General features: G+C 34.4%; 3 protein-coding genes across 3 annotated transcripts; 1 reads left to right on the top strand and 2 right to left on the bottom strand.

The window, feature by feature from the left end:
* Positions 1-1,057: 1,057 nt before the first annotated feature.
* LOC132280118 (transcription factor RADIALIS-like) lies at positions 1,058-1,514 on the top strand. The gene has a single exon (XM_059782246.1). The coding sequence runs from the start codon at positions 1,263-1,265 to the stop codon at positions 1,512-1,514; it is 252 nt and encodes an 83-aa protein (XP_059638229.1). The 5' UTR covers positions 1,058-1,262.
* Positions 1,515-1,898: 384 nt separating this feature from the next.
* Positions 1,899-2,287, bottom strand: LOC132280109 (protein RADIALIS-like 3). The gene has a single exon (XM_059782237.1). It carries the CDS (start codon positions 2,073-2,075, stop codon positions 1,899-1,901), a length of 177 nt encoding a protein of 58 aa, XP_059638220.1. The 5' UTR covers positions 2,076-2,287.
* A 5,298-nt stretch (positions 2,288-7,585) lies between these two features.
* Positions 7,586-9,619, bottom strand: LOC132313106 (cytochrome P450 71A1-like). Its single transcript, XM_059811768.1, has 2 exons — positions 8,679-9,619; positions 7,586-8,403 (listed from the first exon to the last, which is right to left on the bottom strand). Exons 1-2 carry the CDS (start codon positions 9,564-9,566, stop codon positions 7,780-7,782), a joined length of 1,512 nt encoding a protein of 503 aa, XP_059667751.1. The 5' UTR covers positions 9,567-9,619; the 3' UTR covers positions 7,586-7,779.
* Positions 9,620-23,597: the final 13,978 nt, after the last annotated feature.

Genomic DNA, 23,597 nt, shown 5'->3' with positions numbered 1-23,597 from the left:
AGAAGCTGGTGCACAACATTGGAATGCGTCAACTAAAGGATCTTCAGAGTTGAACTAATGAGGGGGAGCAATTGATCAAAGAGATATTGGCATATTGTAATATTTTTCCTTCGTCCAGGTTTTGTCCCAATGGGTTTTCCTAGCAAGGTTTTAATGAGGCAGTTTTAACCTATGCAATATCATTTTCAGATACACATGAATATTGTACTCTTTTTCCTTCGCTAGGGTTTTATCCCACTGAGTTTTCCTTAGCAAGGTTTTAACGAGTCATATTCTTAGTGTAGTATTGTGAACCCCAAAAAAAAGTGTTATATATATGATTGTGTGGGGTCCCCCAATGGATTAAGTCATCCACGAGGACACTTTTTGCGTGGGAACAAGACTACAGTTATGGCTTATATGAGAAGCTATATTCTGAGCCTATAAAAAGGCCATGTATGTACTAATATGTGTACAATGATAAGAAGCATGTAAACGAAATTTATCTTGCTTTCTTATCTCTCTCTTGTTTTCTTATCTCTCTAAAAACTACTTTATATTTATTAGACTGGTCTGGTTTTTCTCCGGTGGGCAACTAAGGTAGAATAAGTCTAAATTTGGACTCCTCTTGGTACAAACAGTTTTTTTTAAAGGAATGTATAAATACCAACTAAGAAAAAAAAAAAAAATAAAAATAAAATTGGTCTTTTTTCATTCTAATCCTTGAACTCAAATAGGAAATATACGTAAAACTTACTTTCTTTAATACCATTATCATTCACAATTTTTTCCCTAGCTTCTTTAATTATTATAGTTCACAAAAGGAGTGATGATGAAGCTCCAAAAATAACCCCCAAGGACCCAAACAAGATATGCACGACAACTGGTAATAACAGAAACACGCCAACTTAGAGCATATATTACAAACACCGATAGCATGCTACTATATCTTTGCCTAACAACTGATCTCTGCAACCATCCAGCTGCAATTTGACAAGCCATGGCAGAATCCAACTTCATTGAGATCTCCAAACCAGCAAGCAAATTTCTTTACACATATCAGCCCTTGACTAGAGTTCATCTGTTGACTCTCTCTCCCTCATCCTCCTCACTGTTCCTTTGCCTTTTAGCTATTCCTTTCCATTTCCTTCTCTTTTCACCTTGAATTCATCGATTCTCCTAGCTAGACCATCCCAAACAGCTGATTCTTATAATCACCCTAAATTGTTCCATTTCTTCCTTGTTTTCCTTTCCTTCCTTGCATTAAAAACTCTAGAAAAGAAATGGCATCCAGCTCAATGTCCTCCCGCAGCTGGACTGCTGAGCAGAACAAAGCCTTCGAGAAGGCTCTGGCTGTGTATGACAAGGACACCCCTGACCGTTGGCACAATGTCGCCAGGGCCGTTGGAGGGAAAACCGCGGAGGAAGTGAAGAAGCATTATGAAGTCCTTGTGGAGGACGTCAAGCACACGGACTTGATTGTCCCCCATCTCTCTCTATTTTTTTCTCTCTCTCACACTCACACATTGGAATGACATGAAAATTCAAAGTTGGTATTCATGAATTTGCAGACAAAAATGAAAGGAGCAACATTACTCGTGAGATGGGCCCTGAAAAGGTACATTGGGATTTCACGGCCCACTACCACGTGGGCTGGTCTCTCTGGCCATCTAACTGACTTCCACTTGTTAGTAGCACTACCCTTGCAACATGACATAAACCCCATAAGTATATCAGTTGCGATACAGAGTAACCACACACATATATATATATATATATATATAATGAAAATTGATATAAAGCGAACATGATTGGGTTATTTTCCGTCATAAAAGCCTCAAAACACGGGTAGTCTTCTTATGCATATTTTGTCTATATCGATATTTGCATTTCGCACCAAACAACGTACCTCACCTTAGTTACTCCACAAGGACTTCATAATGCTTCCTCACTTCCTCCGCGGTTTTCCCTCCAACGGCCCTGGCGACATTGTGCCAACGGTCAAGGGTGTCCTTGTCATACACAGCCAGAGCCTTCTCGAAGGCTTTGTTCTGCTCAGCAGTCCAGCTGCGGGAGGACATTGAGCTGGATGCCATTTCTTTTCTGGAGTTTGTAATGCAAGGAAGGAAAGGAAAACAAGGAAGAAATGGAACAATTTAGGGTGATTATAAGAATCAGCTGTTTGGGATGGTCTAGCTAGGAGAATCGATGAATTCAAGGTGAAAAGAGAAGGAAATGGAAAGGAATAGCTAAAAGGCAAAGGAACAGTGAGGAGGATGAGGGAGAGAGAGTCAACAGATGAACTCTAGTCAAGGGCTGATATGTGTAAAGAGGTGGCAATGGTTGCTCTTTATAAGCTCCATGGAGGGGTGAGGTGGGGTCATGCCAGTTGCCGTATAAAAAATTAGGAAAATTATAGATTTTTTTTTTTTATGATTTGTCTCCTTAAGAACCACAAAATGGAGGAGGACATTGGATATTCGGGTGTGGAATCAATCTTTATTTTGAAGAATAATGGCGCCAAGATAACACATTTTGTTTTGCTCTGCCACTGTGAATGGGATTGGGATGAGAGATTGATCAGTTAGAGGTGTTCCTGGAGCAAAAAATATAAAATATATGAGAATAATAAAAATATAGCGCAACAGAAAAATAGAAAAGACTTCATGAGAATAATGACTAGGAAAACAAATAAATAGTGACTCTTCAAGAGTCATTTTCTCCATACATCATCATCTTATATAACAATTCCAAACGCCACTCAGATTGAACACCAAAAAATGCGCTTTTGTGCTAGGAACATTTGAGAAGGAACAAAAATGCATCCAACTGAATACAATCAGGAACTCCAATGTTTACCAGTTCCACAAATACTTCTTCGTCTGAATGATAATCAGCTCGTGCTTTCTCAGCTATTGCAACTATCTTTGCTGCAATTTCGAGTCCCCTCTCAGCAGCGACGGACCCAGAAAATTTGGTGAAGGGGGGCGAATTTTTAATTTGTGGGTACAAAATTATATGATGGGTTCATTTTTGTAATTTTAATAGGATTTCTTTCATAAATTTAAAAAAAAATTAAGTATAAAATGAAAAAAAAAAAATTAGTGGGGCAAATTATAATTATAGTGGGGGCATCTTCATAAATTATCAAAATTTGAAGCATAAAATACTAAAAAAAAATAATCCAATGGGGGCGAATTGTAATTTTAGGGGGGCATTTTCATAAATTTTAAAAACATTAAGGTATAAAATAAAAATATTAAAAATTCAGGGGGGGAGATGCCCCCCCCCCCCCCCCCCCCCCCCCGCGCCCCCCAGTCCCCTGCTGGGTCCGTCCTTGCCTCTCAGCGACAAGATTTCTTTTTTCAATTGTCCCGGCTACTTTGTTAATTCCAGATCCAATTACTTCAATTTCTTTCCCAAATAAACCAACCATTAGACCCTTTCTTTTTGTACCATTTGAAGACTCCCCGCAATCTGAATTTGACCCATAGTTGTCCAAATTACTACCAGTTGAGGTACCATTATCCGTTGCCCATGTGCAAACTTTTTCGTTTGCACATACAAACCCTTGACCATTAACTCTATCTTTTGCAAAAAGTTCATACAACTTACCATAATTGTTTATTTTGGTGTGCCTCCATTTTGAAGCTGATGGTTTGGCCTAGAAAAGCAAGAAACATATATTATGCATCATTCAAATATATATATATATATATACACACACACACCCACACACGTATATATACAAGGATTAAATGAACTAAAAATAAAATAATTAAAATAAAAGTCTAATAAAATGCATACCTCTACGAGGGCCTTCCATACTTAAACAATTTTGTTTCTGAACTCCATGATATCCCCCTTAAATTTTTGAATAATTCGAAACACGTGTTAAAATTCATTTTCAATGTTATCATACGATTTTTCACATCATGTTTATCGACCGGATAGCCGAGTTTTTGAGAGCATATCTTCACAACATTTGAACATGCAACAGGAGATGTTAAAGTTCCATCAACTCTACTCCCATTTTCTTGTTGCTCGAGTAGTTGCATCAAGTAATATGTCATCCATTTCTTCAAACCATTCTATTCGCTTAATTTCATTCACATTCACATCCTTATTTGATTTCTTCATTCCACAACCTGTAATTTTTTAATATCATATAACAATATATTTTTAATATCGTCACACACATTTCAATAAAAAAAAAAGTAGAAATATGAAGGCAAAAATTTTAATGTGAAATATGCATCTAACATAATAAAACATAGTAATAACAAATAGAATGTCATAATTATTCGGTAAAAAGACATGAGAATACTGATGCAAATAGAAAAAGGAAAAAGAAACAATATGGTTCGTAGCCCTCCCACATGTTAGCTGCGATGGTATTCCTTACAATTGATCCACACTTAGCCTATCATCGTTAGTAATTGTCTCTCTCTCCTCGTCAATATGTATATCAATGTCCAGGAGGTCTGGATCAACTTCTTCAATCAATCTTTCATTAGGTTCTACACCCATTAGATAATTATGCAAGATATATACAACACCTTAACACAATCTTTGTAACTGTATCAACTGGGTAATGAGCCTCTGCACCAGTTGAAATAATTTGTCATATCATTTTGAAGGTGGTAGATAGAGTGGTATCAGATTCCTTAAATGATTCCTTTGGAGGTAGGCAGATTTTGGATCTGATACTTAAACAAACGAACATGCGACTTTGAGAATCAGACAAATTCATTGTTATAAGTAAGCTTCAATCTCAAGAAGGTACATGTTAATGTGCTCTAAGGGACCCCACAATGTATTATAGACGGGAGGATTTGGGGTCAAACTGCAGGTGGTACAATAATATGGACCTGGCGCATTATAAAATTCATTGTATAAATTGGTCAGATATCACAATGTAAAACTGAACATGCTGAGCTTTCAACAATCACAATTTTTTCATGTCCAGTAAGAAGAGAGAAATAAACTTTGATGACAACAGCAACGTACAAACCTGAATAGAGAATTATAGATGCATGATCTCAAATTATACAGTGTGAGGTATTACGATGCACGATCTCAAATTTTTTTTGTACTTGACACACATATGACAGCTTGATATGGACTGATGAGACTTATTAATTTGTTGGTTTCTGCGACAAAAGATAAATTGTTGGTTTCTGTGACCAAAAAAAAAAAAAAATGTATGCTTTCATTTAGTTATGTGAATGTCTTGTTGCAAACTGAAATTTTTGGTGCATGAGATTTTACTGTTTTATGCCTATTGCGATGAGTATATTAGAAACAACTCAGCAATTGTATCCTTCTTAAATAGATTTTTAGATTTGAATTAAAGGAATCAAAGTGAGCAAGATTCACAATTTGGTTTGAAGTTTCGAGTTTCAATATATCAACAACACTTTTTTCAACTAATCTACAAAGACTATAATATGGAGATCCAAATCTTGTTAAACATTGAATTGATGTATCATACACAACACACCATCGAAGTAATATACTCTTGGAAAAAATCTTATGTATGATAAATAAGAGTTAAGAGGGCAAAGTGCTTAAGAGCATTTAAGAAAGCAAATTTAACAAGAAGGAAAAGGGTATACAAAAAATAAAAATTAACTACCGAATCACAGAGCGGTTCCAACTCCAAACTCTCTTCTGTAATTTCTCTCTCGTGCTTAACTTTTGGGCTCCGAATCATGCTTCCTGACTTAGCATCTGCATAGGCCTGAAACCAAAGAGCCACGCTTCAAAAGGGGAATCTCAAATAAAATAGAGTCTTAATGAAAACTAGAAAGAAAACAAAAATTTACCTGTGTACTGCCATTCCATCCACAATTTGCGCGAAAACAATTACAAACTGCTGAACTCCTGCACATATTGAAATGATCAGAATAGATATTACTGGCATAAGGACAAGTAATAAGAGAAAAAAAAAAAAAAAAATAGGGAGGCTTACCAATCTGGAAGAATGAAAAGTGTTAAGCTCTTCTTGCTAGAAACCCCACCTTTGCACTATGGAAACAAGGGAAAAAAAAACCTGTATACATATTTTGGATTGGAAAACCAAGGTTTTAATTTTATCCCAAAAAACAAAATGCTTAAATGAGTTGGTCTTTTATGCTATCACCTTTGACCTTGGCTCTAACCACCAGTTGTTTGCTTAAGTAGTATCTCCTACCACACCCAAAAGGGAAGTCATAGCAATCATGTCTCAGTAGGAAAGAGACTCTGCTTTTTATCACCAAAAAGAAAAGAACAAAAGATATTACTTGGTCTCTGACTCTGTGTTATAATTATTTATATTTCTCACATTTACAAATTCAAGTTTCACAAAGTTTACACCTCAGTGCCTAGAAACAACCCATTACTTATAAAGTAGAAGGCCTCGCTCATGCTTGCACTTGGAAAACTATGAATGAAACTGACCCAAGTTATAGCTAATTTTTTTTCTTGATAAGTTAGCTATGCAATAAAAAAATCTAGACTCATTTAGATTGAATTTCACTTTTAGAAAATCAATTTTTAGATGATTATAGATTTCCATTATTTTGTAACAACATCTCTTACTACCTGGGATGCAGAAGCAGCACCCTTTTGCAATAAGACAATAGTAAAGCATGAGCCGTGTCAAACTCAGAAAATGAGCCACTTAAGCAAAAATGTCTTAAGATTTTAGCGGCTGAAATACAACAAGTATTGAGGGAAAGTCATGAGATACTATGTACAAGTGGAACAAAATTATTTGTCGCATAGAAAGAGTTCAGATGGAAGTGGAATGTGGGTTACCCAACTTCTCCACATTTTTATATCATTTTCTTTTTATACACATCCAATATTGTACCAACCATACCAACCCTTAAAGCTCTGAAATTTACTATGACATGGGTCACACATTACCCATCATATGAAAACAAATATTAATATATATATATATATATATATATATATATATATATATATATATATAATGATTTTTGTAAACCTGGGCAGCATCGCTTAATTTGTCCTCAGGTATGTAATTTGCATACTTTTAGTAAATTGTGTTATTTTGGTCATATCTATGTAAAATCTTTAATGCAATATCAATTTTAAAAACAATTTTAAAATATATATATTTTATATATATATATTTGGATTGAGTAATGCTAATATGGCTGTCAGAAAATTTGTTTGGTTGAGCACTTGACCTAATAACGTTAGAAATAGGTAATTAAAAACACTATTTGTTGGATTGAGTGTAATAGGTCATTGTCCAAATTTAATATTTAAAAAAAATATATCATTTTTTTTTACTGAAGTTCGAACCCTGACCTCCCTTGACCTCCCTTTGAAAAATAGAAAAATTGTAAGTCTGATCATTTGAAATTAAATTGAAAATTTTTGAAATTAAATTGAAAATTTTAGCAACCGAGAGTTTTAGAGGGGTTATTATACAAACTTATTTATTTTGTAAGTCTGATCATTTGAAATTAAATTGAGCCTGTGGGAAACAAAATTTTCAAATGGTAAAACCATGGTTCAAAGGTATGGAACAGCTCTATGCTCAGAGTATTGAGTTTTGAGGAGAATAATGATAGTCAAAATCCAAGTCAAACAAAATACTCCTTGCATAACTTATCCAAACACAATATTTCATAATTTTTTAAAACTACTTAAATTCAACTACACAGTCTCTCATTCTGCAACATAAGATATATAATTAAACTATATACCTTACGATTCTGGATCCTCTGTGGTACAGAACCCGCATGTGTGCACGGATTGTTAATTTGCATATATCATTTATTCATATACATACCTATGATATTTCTTAGCCAGAAGGCAAAGTGCATTTTTCTTATGCATAGTAATACCAGGTAAAACATCCATATCAATGTCTTCCTTCTTCACACCAGGAGGTAGTTCCCAATCAAAAGAATTGAGCAGATTAGCAAGTGCAAGCTCCACAGTCAGAGCTCCGAGATAAATCCCGGGGCAACCTCTTCGACCCGCCCCAAATGGAATGAATTCGAAATCTTGCCCCTTGTAGTCAATAGAACTATCCATGAATCTCTCAGGCAAGAATTCTTCTGAATTTTCCCAAGATTCAGGATCTCTTCCAACGGCCCACGCGTTCACGTAGACACAAGTTTTGGGTGGAATCTCATATCCATTTATGTTGCATTTTTTCGTTGTTTCGTGTGGAAGCAGCAATGGAGATGGAGGGTGCAATCTCAGTGTCTCCTTCACCACTGCCTTGAGATAAGGAAGTTTATGAAGATCATCTTCTTTAACCATACCTGTCTCTACACTTGCATTTCTAATTTCTTCTTGCACTCTTTTCATAGCTCTAGGATGTTTCATTAGCCCTGTCATCGCCCAAACCAAAGTGGCAGCACTAGTGTCTGTTCCAGCCATAAATATGTTCTGAAAACAAAAATAAAATAAATATAGTACGAGAAATAGGTTAAAAAAGTTGTAACACAATGTTACTTCTATACTTTTTCCAAAACAGAAAATCGAGGATTCATTTATAAAAAAACAGTTTTTTAAAACTCTAGAAAGTATAAAGAGTATTTTCTATAGCAAAGACTTTTGGGGTTTTGGAGTTGTTAACCACTAATTTGATAAAACTTAAATTAGGTTGTGGGAGTGTGTAAACCAAGAAAAGTAAAGAAAAAATAAATAAAAATAAAAATTACCATGAGCACTGCTTTAATATGATCTAAAGTGAGATCAATTGTAAACGAGTGATCCTTCTGCAGATGAAGTAAGACATCAAGAATATCCTCTTGCTTGGACTTGCTGCTCTCTTCTTGCAAGCGCTCATCGATGATTTCTTGGTAGAACAAATCCATTTCCTTGAAAATTTTATCGGCCCTGCTTGACATGCCATTGAGTTTATCTACCCAACCAAGAAAAGGAAAATAATCCGAGAGGAAGAAGCTTCCTAGCATGGCCTGAGCTTCATGAAGGAGGCCATGAAACTTACTCCTTTCGCAACCTTCATCGTCATACCTCTTACCAAAAGCAATTCTACAAATCATGGCACTAGTGAGAGACATTAGCATCTCACTTAAGTTGATGAGTTTAGAAGCAGAAGCAAAGTTGGAGATCTTTTTGATCATTCGCGAAACCTCATCTTCTCTAATGTAACGGAAGGACTCAACCCTCTTGGGGTTCAAGAGATGAAGGACACAAATCTTCCTCATTTCTCTCCAATACTCACTGTAAGGTGTAAAAGCCACATCTAAGCCATTGTAAGATAGCTTTCTCTGGCCAAGTAAAGATGGCCTACTAGCAAATTCGAGATCATGGGTTTTCAGGACCTCTTTAGCCATCTTTGCTGAAGAAACCACAAGGGTTGGAACGAAACCGAGTTGGAGGGTCATGAGAGGGCCATATTTTTTGGAGAGTTGCCATAGGTAGTGATGTGGAGCTGAATTAGCAAGCTTGTGTAGGTTACCGATGATTGGAAGTCCCGGAGGACCCGGGGGAAGATGATTTGCTCCATACTTGTTTCTGTATTTTTGATGAAGAAAGAAGAGCAGACTGAGTGTTGGAAGAAAAAGAAGCAATATTGTCATCATGGTCTGGGGAGATAAAATGAGTTTGTATTGTGTGATCAGGGTGAGATGTGTGATTCTCTCTCACATATATAGAACTTTAAACAAGGATCACAAAATTCACAAGTTTCACAAAATTCTGAAATAAAGACAGAAAGTCTGTTTTAAATTATTAATAATTATAGTTTTAGTGAAATTTAGACCGGCGGCTGGTCGCTTAAGTTGACTAAAGCCCCAATTTTACGAAGGCCCCTAAATTTTCTTTTTAATGTTTTTTTTTTTTTTTTTTTCTTTCAAATTTTTAGCAAAAAGATTCTGATTATTTTGTATTTTATTTTATTTTATATTCGGCTTTGATTTACTTAGATGCAAGGGGATGCATTGAGTCAATTGATTGAGACCTATCACATTTAATTAGTAAAACATATTCATGATATGGACTAAATTCAATTATGTTTTGTTTGGTCTGATGTCATGTGACACAAAAAAATAAAAAATAAAAAATTATTGTATTTATCTTCTTTTTTTATTCATTCTAAAATGCTGGAGGGAATAACAACCCACTCACAAGGAGAAGGAACAGACAAAAACAACCCAACTTAGAGCGTATATAACAAACGCCGCTAAAAATTAACATCCAAACTCAGAACATTATGTACTGCTACCATTTCTCTGTCCGCTATCATGCAGAGTCAATATTGCAAAATGGACTGAACTAAAAGAAAGAATAATATTGCATATAAATTGGGCTGTGAACTAATGTACAGTAATATTAAAAAAAAAAAAAAAATTAAACTTGGGCTATAGCCCAAGTTACCCCTTCACTAACTTCGCCCCTGGCTACCATTAATCAGCTCCAATTTGACAAGCCATAACAGAATCCTTCAAGGAAATTGTTTGAGATATTGAATCTAGTCGCTATTGCTTCAATTGAGTGGCAGCTTGGTTCCCAAAGGCTCTCACATTCCCTCAAGTCAAATGAAATAAACTGCTGCAAATAAGTTTATGAACTAGAAACTAATTAATTTGGTTTCTTTGAAAAACTTACTTTTTTTTTTTTTGGTAAATAAAGAATAAAACCTATTAAGTTAGAGGCCTAAAATAGTAATTCACTTCACTAACCAATTGTATGACGGAGTATTTCAAACAAAATGCTGTGCCAAAATAATCTTAGCCATGAGATACAAAAGAAACCACGTAAGTCCCACTTTGTACATCCCAACAACACGTGTTAGGCCCAACATTCCAAATGCTGGAGCCATGTGGCATCACTTAATCCATAAACAACTTGGAAGTGTCCCAAACGAAACGAGAGCGGGGCATTGAAAAAATATGTGTGAAATGAATTCAACAGTAATGGAAGTAATCGTTTAGAATTTGAAGAATTGTCATCGAGTTCCTATCAAGAGTGAATAACCCATTTTTGTTTGCTATCTTAAACGTGGCATCAAAGTATTAGAAATTTTTATATATAAATAACAAAAATTATTTTATGGTCCTATACACTACGTTTTCTAAAATTGGATTGCAATGTGATTATTGATATTTGATGGATTGGGTTGTACTTTCTAATTTTGTGGTCTAATTGGGAGTATGGTTTTATAATGTTGGATTGTGAGTTTTCAACTTATTTGGTATGATTTAATTCTAACCATTGATATATAAGTTTTCATGATATGAAGGGAGACTTAGATATGCTTGTCTGTAGAAAAGTCGTCCCCCCCCTGTTATTATTATATATAAGGGTTTTAAAACCCTTATTCAGACCTATCGTATCGACAACTCTCAGAAGGGGGTAAAACGCTCTAATATTTTTCAGGAACTCACAGAGGATTACATGGATATTCTAAAGGTATATGTGCGTTAATCATCAATCAGGTACGAGTCTAAATTACCCTTTAATTAATTAAAGTATTCTTGATTTCTACATGGATTAATTTGATTAAAACCAACAATTGGTATCCGAGCCAAATTAAGATTTGTAGAAATCAAAATAGTAAAGATTGATTTATGATCTACTATACTTGAATCGGTGTATTTGAAATTGCATTGGCTGCCTTGTAACGACCCGAACCCAGGGGTCCGAACCGTATCTGGGTTCTTACTTGAACCTGAGGTCATCTACTGTCTCTACAGTCATTCCCAATTATAAGCTACAAGGGAACACATCATACCAAATCTGAAAATGAAATACAAATTCTATGTTTCTAATATCCTGTAAGTTTTGAACTCTTTTGTGAGCCATATTAAAGGTTAACCTTGTCCCATAACAGTCACCACAACATAAGTTTACAAAAGAGATACAAAATCAGTTTAAAGTTTTACAAGACTTGTATATACAACAGAAAATTTACACAAGAAAGTCCGTCAAGTCCTATCTAAGCCTGTGGGGAATGTCTTTCGCCACTTCCTTTCTGTGTCCTGAAAAATATTAGTAAGGAGTGAGCACAACAGCTCAGTAGAAGATGCCTAAAACACACTCCCTAATGCTTCCGGGAATCCAAGCAAAGAATAGCAACAAGGAAAGGGGTTCATACTTGTTCGGGAAGTAATGACCGTTACATAATGCAATCTTACAAATGAAATTCCCAAAATTTCAGTTATTGCTTTCATTTTAAAAAAAATACACTCTCCCCCTAAAAAAAAAATCTGTTTTTGCCCCATGTAGTACCCAATATGATGCATGAATAACACATTTCAAAATCTCATAGTGTCATAGCATCTCCACATCAAATTTCAGTTATATAAATTATACTTAATGGCAAATCAATATGGCAGTTTTGAAAACCACAATAACATAATTATTTATGCTGTAAAGTTTAGGCACCAATTCAAAATTTGAACAACAACAATAACAAGCTTGTAACAAAATAGTTCCATAAATGAGGCAATTTAAATATATAAATTTCAGCTTGCAAACACAAAAACATATCTATGAAAATTACTTAAATTTACTATTATTTTTTATTTTTTTATTTTTTTTATTTTTTATTTTTTTATTTTTATTTTTTTACTCACAACACAATCGGCATTTAGAAAGCTTGTATTTCAGTTTCTAAACACATACTATGCACCATTAAGGAAGCTACAAATCTCAGTTTTTGAGCAACACCGTCAACTATAATCCTTACAACAAAATAGCCCACATATGAGATAAGTTCAAAATAGAATTTCAGTATTTTTTTTTTTTTTTTTTCTTTTTTAGCAATAACCCAATCAAATTAATTACTAAAATTTCAATTTATGTACATAAACATAATCAACATTTAGGGGAGCTCAAATACAATTTCTAAGTACATAATACCCACCATCATAGGAGTTAAAATTTTCAGTTTTTGAGCCTCAACAACAACAACAACAATCCTTACCTCAAAACAAAACACAGTCATGCTAATTATTAAAGTTTCAGTTTTTATGTACATAACAAAATCAACATTTAGTGGAGCTCACTATCTCAGTTTCTAAATACATATCACACACTATTATTGAAGCTACAAATTCAGGTTTGGAACTTCACAAAACATGCTTGAAATAAATATTAAATTCTATACAAGTTGGTAACTCAAATTCAAAGAATTAATTCACCAAAAACAAAGGTTGTAGGCTTTTGGAAACCCCTACCTCAATATAGAAGAAAACCCCAAATTGCACCCAATTTAGCCCTTAAATTCAAAAACCTTAGGACGTCCAAATCAAGATCAGCTCCAAGCAAAACGTAATCTTCAACGAGCTCATCAACTTTGCCTTTAATGGCAAAGTTGAAATCCAAATGAAAAATGATGAAATCAAGCTTTATAATTTGTGATTTGGTGAGGGAAAATGGGTTCAAGTGGAGAGAGAAAGGGGCTGCGTGATGGAGGAAAAGAAATGGCCAGAATGTGGTATGTGATGATATAAATCACACTTAGTGCTAGGTGGGGCCCACATAAAAAATTATCATATTTTATCAATATATATATATATATATATATATATAAACACAAAAAATTAGAAATATTACAAACTACCTTCCTTAAAAAGATTTCGTCCTCGAAATCTACCCTCCTTAAAAAGAAAAAGTGTTGTGTCTCTCACGTCCACACAGTCTGCCATGGAAACTCTAACCAGTGACACAACACAATTTGCAAAGTCCATAGATGCGAGACAAAACAGTTAAGGAAACTACTTACCTTAAAGTCGCTAGTGACCCCAAATGCTAACAAGGAAGTAGATACAAAATCTTTCAATAAAACTTGCCACAAACTCGAATCGCAACTCCAGAGATACTCACAACACCGTTCCCGCCGTACATTGTCATCATTAGCTATGCCATAGTTGCACAACCAACTACCAGTTCTACGACTGCTCAACACGACATACCAGTCAAATTATAAGAAAAAAACTACTAGTACACTCACGGACACGATCCACAATGCCATTCCACATGAAACTCACTTACAGACAAAAGTTCACCTTCCCATTCACACATAAATAACCATTGAAATTTGACCCGACATCATATCAAGGAAAGAATGACTCAGACAAATGGTCGGCCAGGCCATTCCCATCGTTGATCTGACCTCAACACCAATATCGTTCTTGTCTTCAGGTCTAATCCTCAAGCATACACATTCATCAATCCCTATGATTAACTCTAGACACACGGTCTAACCACTCCCCACACATGAGTCACGTCACAACTACTAGAGACTATTGCTAACTCCAAGACCCTACCAAAACGTACACACAGGTAAACGAGTCGCGTCTCACGCTATAACGATCATAACCTTACGGAATGAATCCTACAAAGCCAAGGACTTCAACTCCTATCATGGAGGTAAGTTGGACGACCCCAAACAAACCCTCACTCGAAATCCTAACAAAAAAAGGAACTCTAAAAAGTTCTTTTGTTCGCTGACACACACAACTCCTATGTGGAGATACAAAACTCACAGATGACAAAGTCCTTGCCAGGACCAACATAAGAAGAAAGAAGATCAAGTCCTTTTATCGCAACATAACAGAATACGCACTTATCGGCACTTTACACACGATATGCCAAGAAGGAGGAACTATGCGGAGACGAAACGGCTCTATCTGTAACTCGTACACCTAAGCCTGTTTAACTTAGGAGATTTTCACTTATTTAGTTATTTCTCATTTGCAGTCTCTTCTTTCAGCTTCCAATCTAGTTCCTAAGCCTGTTTAACTTAGGAGATTTTCTAAAGCTTGGAAGTATACTGTAGTTGGTGATTTTGAGGTATATGATGGATATAAGACAAAATTGATGGCCAGGTGCTTAAGCAAAAGTTAAGTGTTGATTTTTTTGAGTTTTTTTCTCCAGTTTCATTAAAGGACTCTTTAAGAGTTATTATTTTATTATCACTTATTTATGGGTTAAGAAAGTTTTACAGCAGTGGTATCCAATTTTTAATACAGTGGTTACTAATTGTAGGTTCAAAGAGAATGTTATGGATAAATGCATATACCTCAAGTTCAGTGGGAGTCATTTTTTTTATTTTCCTTGTCCTATATGTTGATGATATTTTGTAAGGTAGCAATAACATTCATATGATACATGATACTAACAATTTTATGTAAAGTTTTTGACATAAAGGACATGGATATGCTATGTCCTTGGTATTAGGATCCATAGAGATCAGGCTACTGGAATATTTGGACTTTTTCTAAAGGCTTATATTAATTAAATATATGGAAACAATTTAAGGGTAACCAAGTGTAGGAAGCCTATTGACATAAAGTACATTTTGAAGCGTGAGAATGTTAAAGTTTTAGTGTCATTAAGATTTTCCTATATAGTTACAGAAAGATTGTTGCAGATCCTCTCACTAAGGGTCTTCAGCTGAAAATAATAAAGTCTTTATAAAGCACGTGATTCGGATAGGTGTTCGAGAGTCATTATGTTATGATGTTTGGTATATCTTTTATATATGATACATTGCAGTTAGTTTCTTTATGCCTTGTGGTGACAGTTATTTTTCTCTCTAGTTTATACCTTATAGTGATAGTTATTTGCATGAAAAATAAAGTTATGATGCATCATTATCATTATCTTAATATATATGTTTTATAAACGTGCTATTGTGTTTGTCTGAGAGTAATATTTCACTCATGAGGTTATTTGGGCTAGATGTGATATTGGCACCACATCGATAAATCCAAAATAATTATTAAAAGTTATCTAGGAGTGATATTTCACTCATGCGGTTGTTTAGGTTAGATATGAGATTGACACCATATCGGTAAATCCAAGCATAAGATTTGTTTGGGAGTGGTAATACACTCATGAGGTTATTTGGACTAGAAGTGAGATTAACATCACATTGGTAAATCCAAACATAAATATTAAAGTTTGCTTGTGGGAGTTTTTCACACTCCATGAGGATAGCTTGGGCTAGATATGGGACTGGCTCCATATCGGTAAACCCTCACACTGAACAGAAGATTGACTATTTGCTGTAATATGTTCAGGTGACATAACACACTGGTATGAAGCAGGACGGATAGTGAGGTGTGCGTTTAGACCACATGCAGTTTGCACATCTCATGAAATTCAGTAAAAACCATTATATTTGCTTGAATCCTAGATGGAATCGGTTTTGAGATCATATAACTGTTTAGACTAATATATTACTTGTCTACGTATTCATGATGCACTATTGAGGAAGTTTATGGAGGAGAGTGTTCTAAAGTATCAATCCATTTATTTCGATAATTGTATTTTTTATAAAACAAAAATGAGTAGCCACTCAACTTTTTCTAAAGTGTGTTGCAATCCATAGTGTCATTTTTATAAAACTTAGAGTGCATGGACCAAGTGAGAGATTGTTAGAAATTTTTATATATAAATAATAAAAATTAATTTATGGTTCTATGCACTACGTTTTCTAAAATAGGATTGCAATGTGATTATTGATACTTGATGGATTGAATTGTACTTTCCAATTTGGTGGTCTAATTGGGAGTATGGTTTTATAACGTTGGATTGTGGGTTTCCAACTTATTTGGTATGATTTAATTCTAACAATTGATATTTAAGTTTCCATGATAGGAAGAGAGATTTAGATATGCTTATTTGTAGGAAAGCAGTCCCCCTGTTGTTGTTATATATATAAGGGTTTTAAAACCCTTATTCAGACCTATCGTATCGACAACTCTTAGAAAGAAATAAAACGCTCTAATATTTTGCAAGAACTCACAGAGAATTACATGGATATTCTAATGGTATATGTGCGTTAATCATCAATCACGTACGAGTCTAAATTACTCTTTAATTAATTAAAATATTCTTGTTTTTTACATGGATTAATTTGATTAAAACCAACACAAAGATCCCTATTTCAACACTAGAAATGAGTTTTTTTTTTTTTTATTATCTTAATTTAGATAAAAATACAGTTCAAATCACAAATCACTACAAGTCTTTATGCAATTCTGAAAATAATACTTGGCAGAAAATTGCTTGGTCGAAATAACTTCTATAATTTGAAATAGATATGAACTACTCTCTATTGCATTTCACGATTACTTGGTTAGGATCTGTTAGGTCTAACATTTCAACTGAAATACTGGCCTAAATTGCATACCTCTATTTAGTTGCAATACGTTAGGTTTTAAAATGATTGATTTGAGGAGAAATGAATGTAAAAGAAAGGGTTAATTACACTCACACCCCCTGAGGTTTGTCCTATTGACAACAAGATGAAAGTTAGCATATTTTTTAACAATGACACCCCTTAAATTTGCTCTGTTTTACAAAGACACCCCACACATGATAAAATGGTTAAAATGCCCTTTGACTTGTCAATTAAACTATTGAAATGTTAAAATTACCGATTTAGCCTTCTAACTAATTTGAATTAACTATGCTAACCTTTCGTCACTAGACAGAATATACCTGTGTGTGTGTGTGTCATCCCTCTTATACATATATATACGTACATATATATATATATGTAGATATATATAGGAAAAGAATGGGAGAAGATGAGAGGAATAAGAATTGGTTGCGCCCTGCCACCACCAACTGAAACCCTTGCATACACTTTCGTCTTTGAAACTTTTCGAGGCTTAAGATCTGTAGCTGAAATAAGAGTGATCTCAAACTCTGTGCACACCATTTTTGCCTCCTCCGGTTTGTAGCAACAACCCATGCCTGCTGTAAGTTGTTGGAGGATGAAGAAAGTTGAAGAGTTAGATTTGTGAAATGGCAAGACCAATAATTCAAGTTAACACTTTAAATAAGTCGTCTCTTGAATCACCACCTATTCCGATTTTCCATTATGATAATAAAATCCATTGTAAAGATTCAAAATCAATAAAAGAAAAAGTAAGTGGACCTGACAATCAAAACCCATTTCCAATTCAAATTGACCTTGTAATTTGCTTAAATGTGTTATTCTAGACTTTTCTTTTGGTCTGTACATACGTATTGGAGCCAATAAGTCCATGCATTTATAATTTTTCCTATATATATATCAGTCCTACCACACCCATCACCACTACCACCACTTCACAACGCCATCACACCGCCCCACCAACACCGCTCCACAACCCCACCACACTCCACCACCACCACCATTTCATTTTACACAATTCCTTCATCTCTGATATCGTAGAATTCAACTTTATGTTCACAACCCCACCACCACCAAGCCCTAGCCGAATTAGGGTTTTAGTTCCCCCAAATGCAACACCGACTAGTCTGATCGATTCATTGGGGTTCAAATGAGGACGGATAGTACTTTGTTTGATTCCTCTGGTCGTGTGCCTAAAACTGCCAATTTGCCCTAACATATTCCGTGACCTCGCCGCCAACGGGGGAATTCCAGTGAGGGTGAACGGCTACAACACGCGATGGTTGGGCTCGGAATGCGCAGAGGAGGCGGTGAGAGGATCGGAGAAGAAGAGGGATTTGATGCGTGTACCAGTACGGAGAGATTTTTGACGAGCTTGACGAAGATGGGTTTGGTGTGGTGTGTGTGTATATATATATATATATATGATTGAACCAAGTTCAATTCATTTATGGAAACTGGAAAGTAAAAAAAAACAAATTCGTGGTTTATATTGTGGTGGCAATGGTGGGTGGTGGCGGTGATGGTGGATGCTGTAGTGATAATGGTGGGATTCTAATGAAGGTGAGGGTAGAGAGAAGGTTAGAAAATTCTGGGTTTTGGAGGAGATGGTAGAGAGAGAAACCTATGGTTAAGAAGGGTAAATCTGGCATTTAAATTTTTTGATATTTTAGATTAAAGTAAAATATTTTATGGAAGGGCAATCTCGTATTTTCATAACTTTTTAGGACTTGTTTGGATCAAATTTTTGAGAAGGGGTGTGAGTGTTCAAAAATGGCCCACCTTTCACCTGATTGTTAATAGGATAAATCTCAGGAGATGTCATTGTAATTAACCCTAAAAGAAAAAAGGAAGAATATTGGATCCAAATTATCCAAAGTCCGAACCCAAAGGATGATTATATGGGCTGGGTCGAACATAGGACCATTCGTTCACTTCGATGTGACATGGATGAGCCTGTTTATGGTGTCTCTATGGGCTATTGTATCCCACTCTTCCCCGTTGTTTGTTTCGCCCAATTCACAAGCTGCGCTCTTTAGCATCTCCACTCTGTAATTGCAATTATTTCACAGCAACAACAAGAACCACAACAGCTATATTCGTATCAAATGTTGCACGAGTCCACCAATTTCGGACCCATTCTCTCGGCTTCACCTCCAAAACCCATCTCCAAATTCCACCCATTTTCACTCTACAGTTCTGGGTCTCCCTCTTTCTTTCATGCCAGGGTTTCTCAGTCATCAGGTCTCTCTCCGCCTTACCCTTGAAACATTACTTCCTTGCAATTTTCTTGAATTTTTTTCTTGGTTTTACTTATTTATTTATTTTTTGAACTTTAATCATAGTTAAAGTGGAAAAATCATGCAGAGGAGGAGACGGTTAATTTGGCTAAATTGAGGGTTTTGAAGCAAAACATTGAGCTTCTTGGGATTAACTACGATTCTTGTACACCTGCACAGTACAATCACTTTATTTGTCCCAAAGTAAGTTGCTTATCTCTATAAATATTATTATTTTTAATCTTCAATGTGAAATAGTATTTTGAAAGTACCAGACCACATTATAGTATTAATGTCTTAAATCAACTGTGATTAGCTTTGGTTTTCGATTATTTGTACAATTTTTTGGTTCAGTTGTTTCATGTAGCTGGTTGAAGCCTAATTGAGTGATTTTGGCAGACTTGTATTCTAGGGTCCATTTGAATGCACTTCTTAAAAATGCATTCTGTTTTCAGAACTAAAGGAAGTAAAATAAAAAAAATAAAAAAATTATGGCGTTAGTGTCATTTGTCTGCATGAGCCTAAAGTAGGGATGAATATCAAATTAGATGTTTGGATAGAAGTTCGAAGGTCAAGACAGGTTTTTTTTTTTTTTTTTTTTTTTTTTCTTAGTTGATATTAGCCCCCCGAAAAGCTTAACATACTAACATATATGACATGTACCTTGCATTGTGCTGCCCTTGGAATGTCAGGTTCACACGTATTTTGTAAGGTTCAAGACTACATAAAATAGGTTTCTTTTCAATTAATTTATACTGGTATTTGTAGGACATTTATTTAAAAAAAAGGACTCGTGCAAAGTAGTATACTCGAATAAGATGTACGGTTCTTCAAATTCTAAGTAATATCATATATTTTCTTCAAATTCTAAGTGATATCAATGCTGATTTTTTCTCTTGTATTTAAGTCTCTGTTTGGTTAACACAATGCAAAGGTGGGCAGCTGATGGAGAGGAGTCTATCTTTTCATATATCACCGAAAACAGGCAAACTATTTTTCCTACTTTTATGCCTGCATGTGTTCTACTTTTAAATGATTTCCTTAGCTTATTATTTGATGTTTTTGGGATTTTGCTATGTGGAGGGGTTTTCATGTTGAGTGTGGATTGGAATGTATAATTTCAATCTCACTTCTGTTTTCAAAGTTATTAAAATTGGAGGGCTATTCTTTTCAGGAGTTGAGAACTCCATTTGCAGATTTTTGTGGACAACAGGGAAAAGAAGTCAATTCCTCCAGGCAAATAACAGAGGAGAGCCTGAGGTTAGAACCACTAGTTGACGAGGTACTAAATTTATTTTTTCATGCAGAAATTTCACTTTATTTATGTTACAATTTAGTTTAAATTTTCCTTATTTTATAATGATATTATGGTAGAGTTGTTTGCGTAACCTCTTTTCCTGCTTGTGGGGTGTGCTCTTGGTGGTTTGTCGAAAATGCTAAAATTGCAATTACTACTGGTGAATTCGTAGTTGTAACTGCAAGTGGGAAGAGAACTTTATGGTATCAAAGGGAAATCAATATACTAGAAAGTGTGAAACTCATGCTTATATGTTTTGAACACTGAGGATGTCAAATTTTCGGAACAGATTGTTGTGGGTTTGTCTTGAAAGGTGACTGATATATATTGTAAAGTGAACAAAATATCATCTTGGTTGGATAGTTTGAATATAAAAGAGAATATGTAAATCCTAATAATGGGAGGGCTTTGTAAATGTGATACCCCCAAATTTCCGAATGTGGGTTGGCCAGGCCTACGCCCGAATACCCGAGGATATCAAAACAAATTGATAATAAACGAACACAGAGTACAAAAGAATAAAGAAGAATAAATAAAATGCTGACAAGAAACTAAAATGATAATCTAATAATAAACCTCATACTATATTTCCATTAATTAATAAACTCTTCTGATACAACTGATCTTCCAAAATACAACTCGGGAATCCATACTGTGTGGACCCCTAGAAAATCCAAACTAAACAAATGACAGTATTCTAAAACAGGAAACTGAATCATAAAGGAACTCCTATGTAGCATCGGAAGAATGAAGTAGATTGATCCCCGCTCAGCACGAACAACCTCTACTCGTGACGAACACCTGAAAAATAATAGTGGGTCAGGCCCACAAACAAGTTCTACTCTACTACAGTCCAAGCAGAGATCCGATACACGTATACATCCTAGTCAATCCAACAGTAACTAGTAGTCCATATATATATATACACACACTAAAGGAACCTCACTAGATTATAGGGTTGTCTCAACCTGAATAGTAGGCAACATGCAAAACGCACATATAGTGGGCATGAGTACCTAGACCTACCAGGGTACGCAACTACACTATATCTAGCTACACATCCCTGGCGATATACGCACCCTAACCACTGATCCTGAGACTCAAGCTCATATCATGGCACCATACTTATATATATAAAATCTAGTGACCATCCTATCCAGTATAAATTAATCCTCCATAAGTCATTCAACTTGTTCAGCTGACCTGACTTGAATATAAGTAGGACTTAATATTTTAGTTAATCCATTCCCTTATATAATAAATTAATCCTCTATAAGTCATTCAACTTGTTCAGCTGACCTGACTTGAATATAAGTAGGACTTAACATTTTAGTTAATCCATTCCCTTATATAAAATAGGTAGGACTTAACTGATAAGTTAATCCGTCCCTAGAATGCCACCGTCCCATACCGGTGCATTAAACCACACAATCCAACAATTGATGTAATAATTAAAGAAATACATCAAACATTCCAGAAATAACTATGATAATATGATATCAAGTTATCACAGAATATGAATGACTTATTATTTATTTAAGCTCATATATCATATGTCCTACACAAACTGAATCTTATACATGATGATATTTTATTATATCGTCAAATAAGTATTCTCCATATCCAATTCATCCTACACATTTATTCTCAATTGCTAAAGCATTTTAAAAGATTAAATCCATTCGTTTGTGTAAACATTTAAATAGCAAGCATCGTTATGATTGAGTGTATTTAAATTTATTTAAACCCAAACCTAGTCCCTATTTAATGTTCAGGAATCCTAGGCATGTTTCTACGTTCCATCATTCCACATATATGAAAAATACATAATTCAAACATATAAAAATTCACACCAGAAATCAAATCAAAATCATGCATTTTTTAATTTATAACACAAGAACAGATATGACCCAATTTCACAAAAACCTATACTTTAATCCAATTAAACATGCATAATTATTTAATTTTATGTGTTTAGTAAATCCTGGAATTTCCTAGGCATGTACAGAAACACGAATCAAAGGGAAAGAGATAGAAGAAGAACTTGCCTTAAATTTTCGGATTGAAAGTTAAACTTCTTATTCCTTGATCTTCTCTCTAAAGGGTTTTCTCCTCCTTCCTCCCTCTTTCTCCTTCTCTCTCTAACTCTCTCTCTAGAATATATTACGTGATATATTTTCACTCCTTTTTCAACCTATAGTTGTGTATTTATAGGCTAAATAATAACCCTATTCCTTTTCCCAATCCAAGTCAACTTAATAAAAAAAAATAAAAATGAAAATATTAAAAAGGTAATTTAAAATATGTTACGTATATAATCTATGTATATCCTTATTAATTAAATAAAATATATACATTAGATTATTTAGTAATACTAAAGTTACCATAATATTAAAAGATAACTTAAAACATGTTAAGTATATAATCTATCTGTATTCTCATTAAATAAATAAAATATATACATCAGATTATTTATTTATACTAAAGTTACCATAATATTAAAAAGGTAACTTAAAACATATTACGTATAAAATATATGTATATCCTTATTATATAAATATATAAAATATATACATCAGATTATTTATTAATACTAAAGTTACTATAATATTAATAAATTACTTTCCTTTTTATATATATGTATATACATATATATCTATATATATACATATACAACTATCCATGGATAATTATCCATACCCATCCAACCTCCTATCCAAGCAGTCCATGGGATCCAATTGGTTGGCCAATTACCACTAACCATAACCATAAAAGAAAAATAAAATAAAATAATAAAAGAAATGAAAACATTTAATTTACAATTAATTAACATTAATTAAATACATTATTTAAGCACACAATCTAATTAAACAAATAATACAAATAACACCTAGACAAAATA

Source organism: Cornus florida, unplaced genomic scaffold (genome assembly GCF_030987335.1).
Source record: "Cornus florida cultivar Cherokee Brave unplaced genomic scaffold, ASM3098733v1 CherokeeBrave_3.0.0_Hap2_Chr01, whole genome shotgun sequence".
Taxonomy (NCBI): Eukaryota; Viridiplantae; Streptophyta; class Magnoliopsida; order Cornales; family Cornaceae; genus Cornus; species Cornus florida.
The sequence above is the reverse complement of the archived record's forward strand: the minus strand, read 5'-3'. Positions and strand labels throughout refer to the sequence as shown.